Source organism: Octopus sinensis, linkage group LG23 (genome assembly GCF_006345805.1).
Source record: "Octopus sinensis linkage group LG23, ASM634580v1, whole genome shotgun sequence".
NCBI lineage: Eukaryota > Metazoa > Mollusca > Cephalopoda > Octopoda > Octopodidae > Octopus > Octopus sinensis.
In genome coordinates, this window is record NC_043019.1 from 31,778,785 (window position 1) to 31,800,627 (window position 21,843).

Genomic DNA, 21,843 nt, shown 5'->3' on the forward strand with positions numbered 1-21,843 from the left:
ACACACATATACACACTTAAACATGTATACATTGTTGATGTCATAAGAATTAATAAACTTTGGAGAGAACGTGAAATAATTCTTATTTGAAACTGGATCTTGAAGCACGTATAAAGCACATATTTTACTCAAACGGGTCCCCATAACCATTTGATGTCTAAAAGAATCCCCTTATACAGGTGTAGCTACAGTTGTGTGCTACAAAGTTTGCATCCCAATTACATGGTTCCAGGTTCAGTCCCATGGCATGTCAACTTGGGCAAGTGTTTTCTACTATAGCCTCAGGCTGACCAAAGCCTTGTGAGTGGATTTTGTAGATGGAAACTGAAAGAAACCCATTGTGTATATATGTATGGATCTGTGTTGATCTTTGTACCTGTGCTTGTCACCCACCACCACTTGACAACCAGTGTTGGTGTGTTTACATCCCCATAACTTAGTGGTTCGGGAAAAGTGACCAATAGAATAAGTACAAAGCTTTTAAAAAAATTAAGTACTGGGGTTGATCTGCTAGACTAAAATTTTTCAATGCAGTGCCCCAGCATGGCTGCAGTTTAATGAATGAAACAAGTAAAACATAAAAGATGTGTGTGTGTGTGTATGTGTGTGTGTGCATGTGTGTGTGTGTGTGTGAACAAGAACAAGACTGCATCATTCAATAACCAGTTAATGACATTTATAAAACAAGATAAATTTATCATAAGTCTGTGATATTTTCAATGCAAACTGAAAGAAAAGAGGTACCATCCAGGGAAATGGCACCCAACTTTACCCACAAGGTTCTTTACTTCGTTGAATTTTACTAAATAAAAATGAGTTAAGCACTACAATTAATACTTTGGAAATTTTTTAAACTTTTGTTGCTTAAAAGCGTGATTTTTCATTTCACTACATTTTTTAAAAAAATTTTTTATTTTGCCTTCTTTAACCCTTTTGTTACCAAATTCCAATTGAAATTCACTGCCTTTGTTTAAATTCATTTTGAAAATGTTCAAGAATTTTGAGATATGACAATAATTATTAAGCTGATGTTTGGAACATTAATTAGCTTGGAACATTAATTAGTATTAATTAGTTTGGAACATTAATTACAAAGAAATTTGGAGAGATTTTAATTTAGATCACTCTAAACCTTTCATTACTATATTTCTATTGAAATTCACTGCCTTTCGCTTAATTAATTTTGAAAATGATGAAGAGTTTTGTGAGATAATGATACTTATTAAACTGATGTCTGGAACATTAATTAACACATCTTAATGAAAGATTTTAATTTTGATCATTTTGACCCTTTCGCTATCATATTTCAATTGCAGCACACTGCATTTGTTTCGATTAATTTCAAAATTAATGAAGGATTTCGTAAAAATAACTCTATCATTAATAAGTTAGAGTCTGAGATATAAATTAACATGGAATTTTAATGGAAATTTTTGATTTGGATCGCTTTAAAAAGTGGAAGTTTTTATCAAAGGACCAGGGACAGTCTCAGGCGAGGTGGTACCAAAAAGGTGAATGAAAAATAAATAAATGAACTTTATATGTATTTCCTTTCAGTTTTTCAGCCATTTGAAGAACCCTTTCTTCAAATATTAATTGATTGTTGAATTTAGGATTGCTTAGAAAATGCATATTTTTCTACATTAAATATAGACATTAATTTAATAAAAGTTACTAAATTATTTTACACACACACACACACACACACACATACACAGAGTTAATCATAAGTTTTAAACAAATAAACCAGCTTTACGTCATAAATTGAATGCTTTCTTCTCTGTCTATATTTAACTTTAATCCCCTTTTACTACAGAAAACCGTTTTATAAACCATTCTATTTTTGTTGAGTAATCCCATATTTGAAACTATTTTCTGTTGAAATATGGCAAGTTTATTTGAGGCAATATAAGTTGCAGAAAATACCATTTCTAGTTTTTGGTAGATATTTAACTTCATTACTGGGATAATCTAGGGAATCTATGTGATCAAAGACATTCCAACGATGACTGTCCTACTTTTTTTCCAGACACACTGAATTCAGGACTACATTATCCAATGTTTCTTACTTTATTTTAACCATTTTATTGCGGAAATCAAATATATTCACTCAAAATTTCATTACCCTTAACAACAGAAAATAGTTTTATATACCAATCTGTATTTTGTTGAGAAATGTCATGTTTGAAATTATTTCCTGTTGTGATATGGCAAGTTTGTTGAGGTAGTGTGCCTTGCAGAAAATAACAGTTCTATTTTTTGGTTGATATTTAACATCATTATTCGAATAACCAGAAATTTAATTTCACAGCTAAAGGATTAAACAAAATAAATGGTCTTTTTTTTCTATTTTTAAATGTATGAAACTTCATGATGTATATTTTCTTACTTTCACTTGTTTTCAAAATCTCTCATCTTAATGTTTCCATTTTACTGTGTTTATATTTGTTTTCATACTTGATCAAATTATTTCATTTCTAAATTCTGATTTCTTCTCATTCAATGTTAATAAATATTTTCAAATAATCATCTCACAACAACATTAAAACCTAAAAGCGTAAATATTTTCTGGTATACAAGTCAACATAGTATATAGTGTAGACACGTGGTGTAAACATTCAAACATTGTCACTATCTTTCCAAAACTTCCTGCATTTCACATGGAATTTCTAGTCCTCAAAAATCATTTAGTTATGTAAGTCAACCTATCTCTTTTTGGCTGTAAATTTTGATTTAAAAATTTGACTTGTATGCTGGAAAATACATTAACTTGGTAAATACTTTGATATGTAATAATAGATGGATTAAGCCCATCAAATCAAACCCAATCAGCAATTTATTATATGTAAATTATGCTAGCAGACCTACTTCCTTATATTTTAATAATCGAAATCCTATTTGGTGAAATTTGAACTCAAACCATTAAAACAGTGACATTAACAACTTGGGAAAGTATTGATTCAAAAATTTCTCTTAGTTGTTCTGATGAAGCCTTTTGAAGCAGAAACACATGTCCACAGCTCTCATTTTGTTTCTAGATAATCAAACTGCTTTTTAGCTTATGGCAAGTTCATTTTGAAGAAATTCTTGATTCTTGAGATTTTCTCAACTTCTTATCTGGAGTTCATTCCTTTAAATACCAAGAGAATGATCAAACTTCTCCTGGAAGAAGAGAGAATTTCAGTAAATTAAGAATATATGTTTTATGCTAATTAATATACTTTTATTTGTCTTAGTTGTTCAAATATATGACTCTAGCCAATCAGAGCTATTTTGCTTTGCCCATGTTACACACACATACACACACACACATTTTAGCTGATTTTATTTATTAGTTTCATGCATGAGAGTTTGGGAAATCCAATTTCAACACCAACACTCATCAGGAGCAATAGAAAAATATGACCTAAGCTTTTTGCGTGTATCAAAATGCCATGCTAGACAAGGGAATTCACCCATACCATATTACATGCGTGATTGCTTCCCTTGACTTATCCAGTCTTAGTGTCATCTACTTTAAAATGTAGCCGATTTGTTAGTATTACAGTAGTAGTAGTAGTAGTAGTAGCCCTTTCTACTATATGCACAAGGCGTGAAATTTTGGAGAGGAGACTAGTCAATTACATTGACCCCAATATTTCACTAGTACTTAATTTATCAACTCCAAAAGGATGGAAGTCAAAGTCAACCTTGACGAAATTTAAACTCAGAACATAGTGGCAGACGAAATACCACTAAGCATTTCGTCTAGCATGGGGAGTTTGCCTTTCAGCTCTTTCGGAATCGATAACATAAGTACCATAAGTTGGTAACTGGAGTTGATATAATTGACTTACTCCCTCCCCAAAACTGCTGGCATTGTGCCAAAATCTTAAACCATTATTATTATTATCAAAGGCTGTGAGCTGGCAGAATCGTTATGTGCTGGGCGAAATGCCTATTATTATTATTATTATTATTATTATTATCATTATTATTCAAATTCCACCTAGGTCGACATTGCTTTTCACCCTTCCAGGGTTGATAAATTGAGTTCTAGTGAAACACTGGGGTCAATGTAATCAACTAGACCCCCTCCCCACCCCAAATTTCAGGCCTTGTGCCTTTAGTAGAAAGGATTATTATTATTATTATTATTTAAGGTGGTGAGCTGGCAGAACCATTAGCTTGCTGGGCAAAATGCTTCGTGGTATTTCATCCACCCTTACGTTTTGAGTTCACATTCTACCAAGGACAACTTCACCTTTCATCCTTTTAGGGTCAATAAATTAAGTACCAGTGATTGACTTAACCCCTACCCCCAAAATTTCAGGCCTTGTGCCTTTAGTAGAAAGAATTATTATTAAAGCAGCTAGCTAACAGAATCATTAGCATGCTGGGCGAAATGCTTAGCAGTATTTCGTCTGTCTTTACGTTCTGAGTTCAAATTCCAACCAGATCAATTTTGCCTTTCATCCTTTCGGGGATCAATAAACTAAGGACCAGTGGATTTCTGGTATCGATGTAATCGATTTCCCCACTCTATGAAATTGCTGAACTTGAGGTGAAATTTGAAAGCATTATCATCATCATCATCATCATCCTCATCATCATTATTGCTATTGTTGTCGATTATTTTAGGTATTCCCTCATGAGCTTGAAAACCAGCATGAATACAACAACTTCACTGACTGGTTACACACGTTTGAGTTGTATCGAGGAAAGAAAGTGAGTGGCGATGATGCAGATGAAAGCAGAGTTGTTGGGAAATTCAAAGTAAGTACACGTATGCAAATACACACACACACATATACATATATATATATATATATATATATATATATATATATACATGCACACAGACATATGCACGCACACATTTATACATACACAAACACATGCATGCACTCACACACACATGCTCACATATATACGTACATATACTCACACAAGCATGCAGACACATGCACATAGACACGTACATACACGTGCACACACATGCACTGCCACACGTGCACACACACATACACACACAGAGCAGGCTCTTGTTAATTTTATTACCTTGAAAATTTATACAGCATTTTTCAACATACAAGTCAAATTTTTCCAACCAAAATTTACAACCAAAAGAAGGTTAAATGAATTTATACGTCAAGACGACTTTGGAGGACCCAAAATTTCAAGTAAAATGCATCAGGATTTGGAATGATTTGGGGATGATTATTGAATATTCACACGCAACTTATGACTTGTATGCTGGAAAATTCACTAACTTTAACCTCAATTCCACGCTACAGAAAGGAAGTCCTGATCTAACCACAGGATTTAATTTAATAACAACAAAGTTAAATACTTATGGATATGATGATGGTAGTTTCTTGTGGTCTGAGAAACATGCTTCTGCAATTCCTTGCTGAACGACCTGCGCAATTGATTTTGTTTCTAGTGATTAAATGTATCTGCCATACATTGACTCACTTCATTCATCAAATCAATGTTACCTGAACACGTGCACAGTGTACCATGCATCGGGTGTTGAAATGATCACAGAGTTACCTGAGATGAAGTGTTATGCTCAAGAACACAATGCACCACCTGGTCTAGGAATTGAAACCATGATCTTGTCATTGTGAAAATAAAACCCTAACCACTGGACTATGCATCTTTGACATTGGCTACAATATTGTGTTTGAATATTATTTTTGAATCTGTACTTCTTTATAGCTTTTCTGCATGGACATTAAAGAAGAGACCTGAAAAGGAGCTTGGCAGTACATAAATGAGAATGCTTTATGTTGTTCTTGATCTTTCTAGATAGCAAAACCCTACAAAGCAGCAACTATATGGCAGTCTTCCTGCTATCTTCTTAGTAATCAGAGAAAGGAGATTATATTATGCACGATGCTACTGGAGAAGCAATATCATTCAGTGGAAGCCTACCCATGGACATGTAGATATTGGCAAACCTAGAAGATCATATATTGATCAATTTGTGGGAGACATGGGATATCAGATTGAGGATATGAAGACTGCTATGAAAAATCGAGGCATTCAGTATTGAAGAGTTATATTGATCCAGACATGACCAACAAACTGACACTCCATTGGTTATGACAGTGAGAGTTCCAGTTGATCCGATGAATGGAACAGCCAGCTTGTGACATTAATGTGCAAGTGACTGAGTACTCCACAGATACGTGTACCCTTAACGTAGTTCTCAGAGAGGTTCAGCATGACACAAAATGTTACAAGACTGACCCTTTGAATACCAGGTACAACTCATTTTTGCCAGCTGAGTGGACTGGAGCTATGCAAAATAAAATGTCTTGCTCAAGGACACAATGCAATGCTGGGGAATTGAACTCATGACCTTACAACTGTGTGCTGAATGCCCTAACCACGAAGCCACGTGTGTCTTCAACCGAGCAGTCCATCGAAAGGAAATTTTTAAGACCATGTTTTTATTTTAGTTGCCAGATCTGGTGGAAGGTGACAGGGCCCCCAGCCTCCACAGGCCATTTTAAGACCATTGTTTTTATTTTAGTTACCAGATCTGGTGGTAGGTGACAGGGCCATCAGGTTCCACAGGCTATCAAAGACAACTACTGTTAATGTTCGATTTGATCTACTGTAAGTCAACACATCATCATCATCATCATCGTTTAACGTCCGTTCTCCATGCTAGCATGGTTTGGACGGTTCGACCGGGGATCTGGGAAGCCAGAAGGCTGCACCAGGCTCCAGTCTGATCTGGCAGTGTTTCTACAGCTGGATGCCCTTCCTAACGCCAACCACTCCGTGCTTTTTACGTGCCAGCCGAGGCTGGCAACGGCCACAATTGGATTGGTGCATTTTACGTGCCAGCGGCACGGAAGCCAGTCAAGGCGGCGCTGGCATCAGCCACGATTCGGATGTGCTTTTTATGTGCCACCGGCACAGAAGCCAGTCTAGGCGGCGCTGGCATCGGCCACGTTCAGATGGTGCTTGACCGATGCTAGCGCCACCTAGACTGGCTTCCGTGCCGGTGGAGAAAATGGCATGACAAGTAATTTTAACTGTCATTTCCAGCAGGTCGACCAGCATCGAAGTGGTTTCTTCTTTATCTCATCGAGAATATATCCTCGATGTTATTGCTGTTTAGCCCCCAGGTTGGCCCTTGTCAGGCGATATATTATCAGAGACAGCCCGGTTGTGGACCTTATTTCATACACATTATAACTAGGACTATATCTACATCTCTCGATAGTTTCTTAACATTTTCTAAGTTGATGCAATGTAATAAGCAGTAGACTTAGCTGTTATTTTTAGCATGTAGCCGATCGGGCAGAGGTTTACACAGCTTTTTCGATTGAAGTTGGCAACCTATTCAAGAACGGTAACTCGTGTAAAAAATATTTAAAGTTATCTCCCTTATACAAAACGAGCGAATTTTTCGAGTTTTGGGCTGAATTTTATCGGCTTACAAATGTAACTCTCCTGAAAGACACATTCTCAAATCTTTACAAATCATCTCTCTCTCTCACTCACTCTCTCTCTCTCTCTCTCTCTCACTCACTCTCACTCTCTCTCTCTCCTCTCTCTCTCTCTCTCTCTCTCTCTCTCTCTCTCTCTCTCTCTCTCTCTCTCTCTCGCTCTCCCCCTGTCTGTCTTTCTCTCTCTGTATCTCTTTTGTTTTTTCGAAAGCATAAATGTCATAAATAATAATAATAATAATAATAAAATAATAATAATAATTATTATTATTATTGTTATTGTTGTTGTTGCTGCTGCTAAATCATCAGTAAATTTTAACTTCTGTTTTTTTTTTCTTTTTAGGGTTCTTTAAAAATCTACAAGATCCCTCTCCCACCTGACATAGAAGATACGACCATCACTGGAGGCGACCCACAGTATGGCCTTTTCCAAGGTTTACCAAGCAACGACCCTATCAAGGTGTTAGTGAGAGTTTATATTGTCAAGGTATGTGTTATATGTCTTACTGGAAACCTTTGTAACTTACAGGGGGTGCATTAAATCAAAAGTAAAGATATGAATGACTGAGATCATAGGGGTCCTACATAGAAACCCCTATAAGGACCATTGAATCAAATGTAAGTGTTAATGGGTGCCCTATAGGAAAACCTCTATCACTTTTGGGGGGACCATTATCTCAGGGGTGAAGATGTGAATGGCTGAGATGATAGGGACCTTACATAGAAGTCCCTGTAACTTAAGGATCATTGTATCAAACTTGAGTGTTGATAGGGGTTTTACCAAGGAAACTCTAGCTTAGGGGCCAGAGAGTGAATGGTTTTAGATGATAGGGGTCTTATTCCAAAACCTTAGGGATCAACTCGAAAGTAAAAATGTGAATGGCTGAGATGATAGGGACCTTACACAGAAACACTGTGACTTAAGTCCATTGAATCAAACGTGGTAGGTGTCTTTTGGAGTACCTCTATAGTTTAAGGGCCATTGAAGCAAAGATAAGACTATGAATGGTTAAAGTGATAGGTATCTTGCATACAAACCCTATAACTTAAGGACCACTTAGTCAAACATGTTCAGTCATAAGTGTCTTATAGAAGAAACTCTTTAACTTTTTAAGGGACCATTAACTCAGGAGTGAAGATATGAATGACAGATGATAGGGACCTTACACAGAAACCCCTATAACTTACAGACCATTGTGTCAAACTCAACTGTTGATAGGGGTTTTATCAAGTAAACTTTTTAGTTTAGGGTCCAGTGAAGTGAATGTGAGAAAATGAATGGCTTAGATGATAGGGTCTTATATTGAAACCCCTGTAACTTTTATAGGAACCATTAACTTGAAAGTAAAAATGTGAATGGATGAGATGATAGGGAAACTCCTACAGCTTAAGGACTATATAACCAAATGTCAAAGTTCATGTGTCTTACAGGGGAACCTGTATGGTTTAGGGGGCCATTGTAGTAAAGGTGAAGAGGGTGAGTGGTTGAGATGAAAATTATGCCAGAAAACTGAGAGGTTGATAGTTCAAATCCAGTCCCTCATCATCATCACCATCATCATCATCATCAACATTGTTTCAACACTTTTTTAAAAGATGTGTCAAAACAATTGTAGTCATTTTAAATAAAAAGAAATGTCGTTCATACCATTTTCTATTGGTTATCTGTTTACATGTGTGTGTGTGTGTGTGTATGTGTGTGTGTGTGTGTGTATGTGTGTGTGTGAGTGTATGTTGAGGTGCTGAAAAGCTCCTGGCTTTGAGTAAAAGAAAATACAGGAAGATCAGTTAAGTATGATGCCAGAATCGTTAGCATGCTGGGCAAAATGCATTGTGGCATTTCATCTGTTCTTACATTCTGAGTTCAAATTCTGCCGAGGTCGCATTTGCCTTTCATCATTTCAGGGTCGATAAATTAAGTACTAGTTGCATGCGGGGGGGGTTGATCTAATCAACAGACCCCATCTCCAAAATTTTGGGGCCTTGTGCCTAGAGTAGAAAAGAATCATTAGCATGCCAGGTAAAATGCTTAGCGATATGTCACCTGTCACTACAAACTGAGTTCAAATTATACTGAGATTGACTTTGCCTTTCATCCTTTCGGGGTCGATAAATTAAGTGCCAGTGAAACACTGGGGTCGATGTAATCAGCTTAATCCCTTTCTCCAAATTTGAGGCCTTGTACCTTTAGTAGAAAGGATTATTATTATTATTATCATTATTATTATTATTATTATTATTATTATTATTATTATGGCAAGCTAGTAGAATATTTAGCATGTCAGACAAAATGCTTTGCAGCATTTCGGCAGTCTTTATGTTCTAAGTTCAAATTCCACTGAGATTGACTTTACCTTTCATCCTTTTGGGGTCGATAAATTAAGTACCAGTTACATACTGAGGTTGATATAATCAACTTACCCCACCCCCAAAACTGCTGTCTTTGAGCCTAAATTTGAAACCATTTACAATCTGAAGCTATCTATCTATCTATTCATCCGTTCAGTCGAAGTCGACTCTCAGTTACTCGTTGGATCAGTGTCCTCCAGTCAGTTCTATCCTGGGCCGCTTCTTTCAGATTGGTTATGTCCATTCCGGTATCACTCTTGATGGTGTCAAGCCAGTGGGTTCTTGGTCGGCCTCTTCCTCTCTTGCCACTGACCATTCCGAGCATGATGTCCTTCTCCAGGGATTTTCTCTGCAGATTAATACTTCTTGTATTTAACGTTTTTTTTGTTTTTTTTTAATTGATTTGGTATGTTTTAGCCTAAGCTTTTAGTACATTTGCCCTAAACTTGACATGTTTAGCATTTAAAATATATATCCATAACCATTGGATATTCATGTATTTATAGATATTTCTCTGTAGCATTCCTACATTTGCATTTATGAATAACTGACCTCTTTTTTTTTCTATTTTTTTAATTACTTTTCATTTAACATTTGTATGTTTGTGTAACTTGTCAATTCCAATTACATGTTATAGGCACAGGCGTGGGCATGTGATAACAAATGGGCTTCTCATCCACATGGTTCCAGGTTCAGTCCCACTGTGTGGCACCTTGGACAAGTGTCTTCTACTATAGCAGAACCAAAACCTTGTGAGTGGATTTGGTAGACAGGAACTGAAAGAAGCCTGCTGTATATATACATATATATCTATATATACATACATACATATAAATATATATATATAATACACACACACACACATATATGCACATATATATGTGTGTGTGTATAAGTGTGTGGTTCAGTGGTAGAATGCTCGCCTGCCATGTGGGCAGCCCAGGTTTGATTCCTGGCCAATGCACAGGTTTCTTTTTATAGGTGCAGGAGTGGCTGTGTGGTAAGTAGCTTGCTTACCAACCATATGGTTCCAGGTTCAGTCCCACTGTGTGGCACCTTGGGCAAGTGTCTTCTACTATATCCTCAGGCTGACCAAAACCTTGTGAGTGGATTTGGCAGACGGAAACTGAAAGAAGCCTGTTATATATATGTATATATGTGTGTGTATATGTTTGTGTGTCTGTGTTTGTCCCCCCGCCCCAACATCGCTTGACAACCGATGCTGGTGTGTTCATGTCCCCATAACTTAGTGGTTCAGCAAAAGAGGCCAATAGAATAAGTACTAAGCTTACAAAGAATAAGTCCTGGGGTCGATTTGCTCGACTAAAGGCAGTGCTCCAGCATGGCCACAGTCAAATGACTGAAACAAGTAAAAGAGTATATGCATAGATATATATATTTTTTAAAGGGTTGACTGTGAATTCGTCCTTTAACTGGATTAGTTTCCAAAAAATTTCTAACGTCGTTTCTTCATACTTTACTTTGAATTTACAGGTGTAAATTAGCATAGATATGGAAATTTATATAGGTATATTAAGTATATGATTTGACTTATAAGACAAAGTTCAACAAATTCAATCATATTTATCGTAAATGGAGGAGATTAGATGTTAATATGAATTGAAATTATTTTTATTTATGTAGCTGTACAATTGTTTCATACAGAAAGGCAATAAATTAATTTTAAGAATCTGGGTTGTCAAAGAGTATTCGTCAGTAGCAAAAATTAAGGAACGGTAAAAAAGAAAAGCTAAAAAGACGTTAGAATTACATAGGTATGGTGTTCATAATGTGTAAGTGTTCTTAGAGTCATGTCTATTTAAAACAAGACTCTTGTTTTAGGCATGACTCCATACAAAAGTTATCATAGGCTCATCAAACAAATATAACTCGTCAAGCTTGTAGAATTGAATAAGAAGGAGTCCAAGACAGCTTTTAAGCACTGTGCTTAATTATCAATTTAGCAGTAACATCAATTTCTGTTCAGAATTTTAGGCCCACACACTTGTACAAGATATTTATAGGGTGACACTATCTCTAAGGGTAGAGGGTTTTACTAGCAACATAGATTTTATATACACAGGGTGCGAAAGATATTTGAGGACAGATTTATGTTTATAAAAAAAAACAGATATGATATAACAGGTAATCAAAAAATGCTATGAGGATAAAAATAAACCTTCTTTTCTATAATGTTATTCAATAAAGCCACTTTCATCTTCACCAACTGCTTCTATATGAGATCTAAATCATCTACATGCTCAAATCAAGTGGTCCTGGTTCATTTTGGATATTACTTTGATAATGGCAGCTTTCAAAGAATCTTTAATGTTATGGGCATATTCATTGACCTCTCTCTCAACAATGCTCCACATGTAATAATCCAATGGATTAAGATCTGGGGAATTAGGAGGCCAAATGTTAAGGGTTATGTGATCATAAAAATCTTCAGCTATCCATTCCTGTGTTACTAGAGCCATGTGGGATAGCACAAAGTCTTACTGAAACACATTTGGCCTTCCATTGCATACACTGTCTATCCAGGGCTTAACAATTATTTCCAGGACCTCAATGTAGGTGGCAGAGTTAACTCTAAGGCCTTGTGGAAAGAAGTAAGGAGGCATCGCGTGTCCTTCATTGCTGACAACCCCTGAAACCATGACAGTTCCAGGAAATTTTGTATGCATAACACTTGGAACTTCACAAGGGTCTGAAAAAAATTGTCAGAATATTTAGTGTATTGTAGAAGTAGTAGCAATTTATTGTACCTAAACTCTAACAACAAAATCTTATATGGACCCTAAAGGGTTATATGGGCCCCTGTTGGGAACCACTGAGCTGAACCCATCAAGGTGGTGCCCCAGCATGGCTGGAATCCAATGACTGAAACAACTCAAAAACAAAAGCAAAAAAAAAAAGCAAGAGAAAAATAGGGTCTGTCATTGTTCTATGAGGGTGGTCTTGGGTAGGTAAGGTAAGGGCCAAACAACAAGTGATATTTCTAACCTACCAAACACTCCTTCTTCCCCCTCCACTCTCACCTAAGGAGCCCTACCTTCCCACCTTTTACCATTGTTATTCATTCATTCAGTGCTCTGACTTGACAGCCTCTCATCCCCAAAAACTGACTTCTTTCCAAACAATAGAAACAAACTATTTGCCTTTATCAAAAGCCACATAGCAGCCTATCCTTGCCTTCCTTTCCTTCTTTCTTTCTTTCTTCCTTTCCTTCTTTCTCTTCCTTTCTTTCTTTCTCTTTCTTTCTTTCTCTCTCTCTCTCTCTCTTCTTCTTCTTCTTCTTCTTCTTCCTCTCTTTCACTTTGTGTTTCTTTCTTTCTTCCACCTTGCTTTTCTTTTTTCTTTCTTCCTTTCTATCTTTCATTCATTCATTTGTTCTGTAGTCCTTCCTTCCTTCTTTTTTACTTCACTCATTCTCTCTTCCTTTCTTCCCTTCCTTCCTTCTTTCTCTTCTTTCTGTCTTCTTCCTTCTGTTCATTCCTTCTTTCTTTCCTTCCTTCCAAGTCAGAGAATGTAAGAATCATAGTGGTGGTGGTGTTGGTGGTGTTGTTGTTGTTGTTGTTGTTGTTGTTGTTGTTGTTGTTGTTGTTGTTGTTGTTGTTGTTGTTGTTGGTGGTGGTGGTGGTGGTGGTGGTGGTGGTGGTGGTGGTGGTGGTGAGCTTCCCATTGTTTGTGGTTAGAAATATGTAATTATAATATTTATGGCATGTCTAGCTGTGTGCTAGCAAAAGACAGACACCCCTACCCCTCTTCCACCCTCCCTTCCTCTTTCCTCCCCACCCTGAAGAAGAAGACAGAGCATAGAGTGACTGGGTGGGGAGTAAAGAGACTGGTCACTGACATCCACCCCATGTTATTGTTTTTTTTTATATTATTTTGCTCTGTCCCTTTATTTTTGTTTCTTTGAAGGAAGGTCTCCCCACCCCACTCTCTCCCTCCACCACCCCTTCTCACCATCCCTACACTTTTTGCTTCATTTTATTGTTTTGTTATTTACCAAAATAATCCAGGCAGTAAGGGGTTTCTTTATTGGCCACAAGGGCTGAACACAAAAACAAATATGGACAATACAAAACAAGGGACACACATAAAAAAAAAACACATAAACAATAAAATAACAATGACAACAAGAAAATTCTAACAACTGTAATTTCTAATAGTTGGGACTTCCACCCAGGGCCAACCAACCAAAGCACCCCACACATCTTGGTTACCCTGACCACTAAGAGCACCTCTTTACCTCTAAACCACTTGGGGCCTACAAGTGAGAATGTTCAGGACAAATTGTCTGTTGGTTCCTAACTTATATACTCTCTTTTCTATTTTACTTTCTTTCTTCCTGTTTCTCTCTTTCCCTTTTTCTCTTTGATTCCCCCTCTCTTTCTCTCTCTGTTTATCTTTCCTCTCTCTCTTCCATTCTCTCTCTGTTTATCTTCCTCTCTCTCTCTCTCTTTATTTGTTTATCTTTCCTCTTTCACTCCTCTCTTTCTCTCTCCTTTCTTTTCTCTTTACCTTTCATTCAATCTTTATTTGTTTTCATTTCTTTCTAACTTTTTTCTTTCTCAGTCAACTTTTTTCATTCTCACACCAAATCTTTCTCTTTCTTTCTCTCTTTCTCTCTCTCTCTCTCTCTCTCTCCATCTCTCTCTTTCCATCTCTCTCCTTCCCTTTCTCCATCTTTCTCTCCCTCTCCCCACCACCACTCTCTTTCTCATACATCCTTTTCAACCCATGGCATGGGTTGGACAGTTTGACAGGAGCTGACCAGCTGAGGAGCTGCACCAAACTCCAGTCTGATTTAGCAAGGTTCTTAAAGCTGGATGCCCTTCCTAACACCAACCACTTTACAGAGTGTACTGGATGCTTTTACACAGCACCCAGTACAGGTGTATTTAAATGGCACCAGCACAGGTGCTTTTTACGTGGCACTAGTACCCATGAGCCTGCAAGGTTAGAAATCTGTCACCTGCATCTCAGCTGGAGCGAGATGCAGGTGACAGCCTGTATGCAAGAATAACCATGCTTTTACTTAGCTCAACATATCTTTCCAAGCACACTAAACAGCCAGGAGCCTCAGTCCCCTGTCATCCCCTCTATGAGTCCCAACGTCTGTACATCTTTTCTCACCACTTCATCCCACATTCTCTTGGATCTAATTCTTTTACGTTTGTTTCTTTTACTTCTTTCACACATTTCACTGCAGCCATGCTGGAGCACCACCTTTAGTCGAATAAATCGACCCTAAGACTTATTCTTTGCAAGCCTAGTACTTATTCTATCATTCTCTTTTGCCAAACCACTAGGTTACAAGGATGTAAATACACCAAAAAAGTGATGGTGGAGGGGGACAAATACTGACACACAAGCACACATACAAACATGCACGCACACACACACACACACACACACACACATGTACACAATGGGCTTTTTTCAGTTCCTGTCAACTAAATTCACTCACAAGGTTTTGGTCAGCCCGAGGCTATAGTAGAAGACACCCAAGGTGCCATGGAATGGGACTGAACCCTTAGACGGTTATTTTAACCTCTGACTTCGCTACCCTATATATATATATATGTATATATATATATATGTGTGTGTATGTATGTATGTAGAGATGGATGGATGGATGGATGGATGCATCTATTAGTATAAATTCCATGGACTATTTTAATTATTTCTCAGTCTGACATTACTCCCTTTTCTGTTTCAATTTGATATCCGTTTTTTACTCTCTCTCTCTCTTTCTGATATCTAATATATCAGAAAGCAATATCATCATCATAATCATCCTAATCATCATCATCATAGTCATCATAATTATTATCACCCTCGTCATCGTTAACTTTCTTATTTTCATCTTGATTGTCATCATTCAAAACTCATAAATCAAATATAAACAATGACGTTATAGACTTCAACTAATGGCAATATATTTAATGCTTAATGGTATCCCTATGTTTAATAATTTCACAGGCGAATGACCTTCATCCTTCTGATATTAATGGAAAAGCAGATCCGTACCTTGTTATAAGACTTGGCAAAACCGTCATTAATGGAAAGGACAACTACATATCGAAACAACTGAATCCTGTCTTTGGAAAGTAAGTGCGCAGTTCAACTTAGTCCTTTTTTATATTTAACTCTTTTATTACCATATTTCAATTGAAAAGTACTGCTTTTATTCTTTTATTAATTCCAAAAAATAATGAAGAATTCAATAAAATAACTTTGTTGTTACTAAGCTGGTGTTTGGAAGATAAATAAACCTGAAAGTTTCATGGAAGGTTTAGATTTAGATCACTTTAACCCTTTTGTTACCATATTTAAATTTTTAAAAAACAGTTTTTGCTTCTATTAATTTTGAAAATTATGAAGAATTTAGTAAAATAATTTTGGCATTGTTAAGCTGGTGTTTGGAACATAAATCAAAGTGAAATTGTGATGAAAGGTTTAGTTAGATCCTTTAACCTTTTGTTGCCATATTTCAATTGAAAAACACTGTTTTTATGTCTATTAACCCTTTCAATACCAACCCGGCTGAAACCACCTTTGACTCTTTAGTACAAATGTCTTGTTTTCAAAAGATCTGAATTAAAATCTTCCACCAAACCTTAGTCACAATTTATGTTCCTAACACCAGCTTAATGATAACTAAGTTATTTTACTAAATTCTGTAGTGTGATGGAGGAAAAAGACAACAGAAAAAGAAGCAAAAGAGAGAAAGAAATACAGAGACTTTACCTGTTGACCTAGGCAGGATGAGCTACGCATGCCCCCGTGACTCTTCTGCTGGCCCCAGCAGTCTTCACCTCCGTTTACCTCATCTGCAATCCTCTCCACCAACACCACATAGCTCATCACAGCCCATAACACCACAAATTCTTTATTTATATATATAAAACTGAAGTTGTCTGTGTGTGTGTGTGGCAGGTTTGGTAGCCTTCAACCAACACTATCTCCTCCGAGACCCTGCGACGCAAGTTGACCAAAATTGGGAGTATGATAGAAGAAGGCTTGCTCTTCATTCCATAGAAGACAAAATTCAAATTGGACCATGTTAAGACCAAAAATTATTTACATCAAAAAGGTGGGGTTTTTTCTATGAAAATCCCTATTTTTTACAATTTTTTTACTGCTTTGTCGCCATTTTTTGGTGTATTTCAACCAGAAAAATGTTCACTTAAAGAGATTAACAAGCTACATAATGCAAAATTTTTACTTTTCAAAAATTCCAATTCTAAAGGGTCGAAAAGAAAACAAACCCGAGCAACGCCAGGCTATACTGCTAGTTATATTTAAAATTAATTGAAAGAAACACAGAGCATCTCAAAATAAATATGGTAACGAAAGGGTCAATTCTGAAATATAACGGAAACTTTAGTAAAATAACTTTGTTGTTACTAAGCTGGTATTTGGAACATAAATGAACATGAAATTTTCGTGGAATGTCTTAAATCAAATCACTTTGAAACAGAATGTTTGTATCATAGAAACAGGTCAATACCTAATATTTTGACAAAATCCTCATCATATCCTGCTATCTCCACCAGCAGAAGAATGTGTACTAGTATGAAACAGTTGCCTCCATTGTATGAATCTTAGTTATCAGCTATACCTCATCTTAGTTTCATTAGCCATACTCTTTCTATGCTAGTTTAGGGCATGTTAGAAATAATATCAATTTTGGAATTTTCTTTCCCCTAGATCAGTAATTCTCAACTAGTCTCCTAGATCAGTAGTTCTCAACCAGGGTTCATATGGCCCCTGAAGGTCCATATAAGGATCTGGTGGGGTCCACCCTACAAAATAGTAAATTAGGGATCCACAATAGTATTTTAAGGGCCCCTGGAAAAATTTTGCTTTAGAATGTATGCAATGGTACATATTGCAAAAATCAGCAAGTTTTTCTTTCTCTTGACATTTTTCATAGTTCAACCTACACAAGTTAATGTGAGAAAAACAAAATGGGAATTTTGAAAGAAGTTTCTTTAAAACTAGTTTTTAGCAGAGAATAGCCAAGGAGGTCCACTAGCATAAAATAGTAATCAAAGGGGTCCATAGATAAAAAAATGATTGAGAACCCCTGTCCTAGAGAGAGGGGCATGGATTAGTGGTTTGGATGCTGGATTCATGATCATCAGGTTGTAATTTCAATTCCTGGAATGGACAATGCATTGTGTTCTTGTGTTCAGATGGTGCTTTTTTATGTGCCACTGGCACAGGAGCTAGTGAGGGGTTACTGGCATCAACCACATTCGGATGGTGCTTTTTACATGTCACTGGCACAGGAGCCAGTCAGGGGGTACTGGCAATAGTCACAATCATTTGGTGCTTTTTACGTGCCACCGGCATGGGAGTCAGTCAGGCAGACCTGGCATTGACCACATTCAGATGGTGCTTTTTATGTGCTACCGGCATGGGAGTACTGGCATTGGCCACATTCAGATGGTGCTTTTTACATGTCACCAGCACAGGGAGCCAGTCAGGAGCACCAGCCCCAGCTACAATATTGGTTTTACTTGACTCAAAAGGTCTTCTCAAGCAGATTATATCACCCGATATGTCTCAACTTATGTCTGTATTTGGTTCCAAGACGTCTGACTTTACTTGAAAAATGACGTAATAAGAAAAAAACATTTTCAAAAATTTATTAGCTCATATCTGTTTCAATAAATAATTTGTACACATTTTCACTTGTATTTTATTTAATTCTCCACTTCAGTTTTAGTTTTTAGATGCTTTTTTTCTTTGTTTTTATTTTTATGCTTTTGAATATAATTGCTGAGACCAACATAAAGTTGGTTAAATCAAGTGAAGTTGATTAAATTCCTTAAAAATATGCATAAAGTTGAAAAAGATGTAACTAAAAAAACAAGATTAAGTTGAACTATGCCTGTGTGTATGTGTGTGTGTATATATATATATATATATTTATATATATATATTCATTTATGTGTGTGTATGTATATGTATAGGCATGTATGTCTGTATATGTGTGTGTGTATATATATGTGTGTATATGTGTGTGTGTTTATGCAATTATGTTTGTGTGTGTGTATATATATATTTAATATATATATATATATATATATATATATAATATATTCATTTATGTGTGTGTGTGTGTATATGTATAGGCATGTATGTATGTATATGTGTGTGTATATATATGTGTGTATATGTGTGTGTGTTTATGCAATTATGTTTGTGTGTGTGTGAGTGTAGTGGCCAAGTAGTTAAGGTGTTGCACTCATGATTTAGCAATCTTGATGTCAATTCCTAGACTGGGTGGTACATTGTGTTCTTGAGCAAAACACTTCATCCCACATGGCTCTGCCATCACTTCGACACCTGATGCATGGTACACAGTGCACCCGTTTAGACAACATCGATTTGATGGAAAGAGTGAGCCAATGTGTGGCATGAGCATTTGGTTACCATAAACAAATTATTTGTACAAATCGTTTGGCAAAAATGCTCATACATTGTCTTCAATGGGAGAGTCCATCATATCTATATATTTATAAATATGAAATATTTTATAATTAAGGAGTGGCTGTGTGGTAAGTTGCTTGCTTACCAACCACATGGTTCTGGTTTCAGTCCCAATGCGTGGCACCTTGGGCAAGTGTCTTCTACTATAGCCTCGGGCCAACCAAAGCCTTGTGAGTGGATTTGGCAGGCGGAAACTGAAAGAAGCCCGTCGTATATATGTATATATGTGTGTGTGTGTGCGTGTGTGTTTGTGTGTCTGTGTTTGTCCCCCTAGCATTGCTTGACATCCGATGCTGGTGTGTTTATGTCCCCGTCACTTAGCAGTTCGGCAAAAGAGACCTATAGAATAAGTACTGGGCTTACAAAGAATAAGTCCTGGGGTCGAGTTGCTCGATTAAAGGTGGTGCTCCAGCATGGCTGCAGTCAAATGACTGAAACAAATAAAAGAATAAAAGAGTAAAAAGAGTATATACATAAATATAATTATAATCAGGGGTCAGCTAATTGCTTCGCCACATACCGAAATAAGAAATAGAAGCTGATGCCGTTTCAACTACCATAAGTATCTCTGAGACAATAATACACTTTTTTATGTAGGCAAAAAGAAAAATGGTGAATCCACACATGTTATTGTCTCGGAGATACTTATGGTAGTTGAAATAGCATTAGCTTCTGTTTCTAATTTCAGTATATGGTGAAGCAATTAGCTGACCCATGATTATAATTACATTTATGTATATAATTATAGACTATTTTGTATAATTCACCTATAAAGGTTATTTTAATGTACTGACTACTTGGTAAAATTATTAATTATTGATCAATTAATTAATTGATTAATTAATAAATTAATCTTACCCTATATTATTATTATTTATATATATATATATGTGTATTTTTATGAATATGTGGACTAAGTGGAGCAGGAGGATACATGTGGATAGAAAGCGGACGTTAAACAATGATGATGATATAGATATATCTTTTATCTTTTACCTGTTTCAGTTATTAGACTGCGTCCATGCTGGGGCACCGCCTTGAAGAATTTTTAATCAAATGAATTGACCCCAGTACTTATTTTTTTAAGCCTGGTACTTATTCTATCAGGCTCTCTTGCCGAACTGCTAAGTTACGGAGACATAACCACACCAGCACCAGTTGTCAAGTGGTGATGAGGTGGACAAACAGACACGCACAAACATAGATATATATACACACATATATATACATATATATATATTATATACATACATATTTATACATATATATACATATATATATATATATATATATATATATATATATATATATATAATTATATATACAACAGGCTCCTTTCAGTTTCTAACTACCGAATCCACTCTCAAGGCATTTGTTGGCCCAAGGCTATAGTAGAAGGCACTCGCCCAAGGTGTCACACAATGGGACTGAACCTAGAACCACAAGGTTGGCAAGCAAGCTTCTTACCACATGCATATGTGCAAGTACATGTGTGTGCGTGTGTATGAGTGTGTATACCTTAAAAATTCTTAGTATACCCTTTTATATATAGTATACCATCCCTTACCACTTTTTTTCTTTTTTTTTCCACACTTTATGTTTTGTGTTCTTTCTCTGTAAAACCCTGAGTGTAAGTTTCGTGTGTGTTTTGTATCTTTCCGAGCCCTTGTGGTTAAGAGCGAAAAGACCGTCATCATCATCATTATCTTTAGCATCATCGTTATCATCATCACCACCACCACCACCACCCATTAGAAATCTGCAAAAAAAAAAGCACAAAAACAAAAAAAAATACAAAAATGGATAAAGAAACCAAAAATTCCAATTAACTACATAATTTACACACTTGTTATTTTATAGCTTTCAAAATATTTGACGCAAAGTTGCTTGCAGCTAATGAATAAGACTGAAATTTAATTAGTCAGCGAAAAATGAATAAATACATAAACAAATAAATAAATAGATGGATAAATAAATAAATAAATAAACAAAAAAAAAAGTTGTTTTCAAAGTTAGCTATTTAATGAGTTTGTCTGGGAAAGCAAGACATCACCACCCATTGCCTGTGGTGGCGATTTGGTCGGTGCTGTCACAGAGATCTAAAGAAAGGTCTTAAACATTGACTGATATCAGAGGCGGTAATGCAGGGTTGTGGAGACACGTGGCTTAGTGGTTAAGGGTGTTGGACTCATGACCGTGAGATTTTGGTTTCGATTCCTGTACCGGGTGACACATTGTGTTCTTGAATAAAACACTTCATTTCATATTACCCCAGTCCACTCAGCTGGCAAATATGAGTCATCCTGCGGGGGACTGGCGTCCTGTCCAGGTGGGGTAATTTATACACCATGGAAACTGGGAAACCAGCCCTACTGAGTCTCCATGACTCAGGAGGGATCTTTATCTCCTTTTTTTTAATGCAGGGTTTAAGAACTGGAGGTTTTTCTTTGTTTGTGTTATGTCGCACGTTCGGATGACTGCTATTCAGCTCCTTTCCACTACTCTACTCTGACTTCGACGTCTAGGC

The 21,843-nt window shown here is 36.5% G+C and overlaps 1 protein-coding gene across 1 annotated transcript in view; it reads left to right on the top strand.

Moving 5' to 3' along the window:
- LOC115223409 (otoferlin-like) overlaps nucleotides 1–21,843 on the top strand; it is a 602,516-nt gene that overhangs the window by 530,038 nt on the left and 50,635 nt on the right. The window contains exons 37-39 of the mRNA XM_036512652.1: nucleotides 4,621–4,755; nucleotides 7,795–7,938; nucleotides 15,795–15,922. Coding sequence (XP_036368545.1) covers nucleotides 4,621–4,755; nucleotides 7,795–7,938; nucleotides 15,795–15,922 — 407 coding nt within the window. The remainder of the gene's footprint in view (nucleotides 1–4,620; nucleotides 4,756–7,794; nucleotides 7,939–15,794; nucleotides 15,923–21,843) is intronic.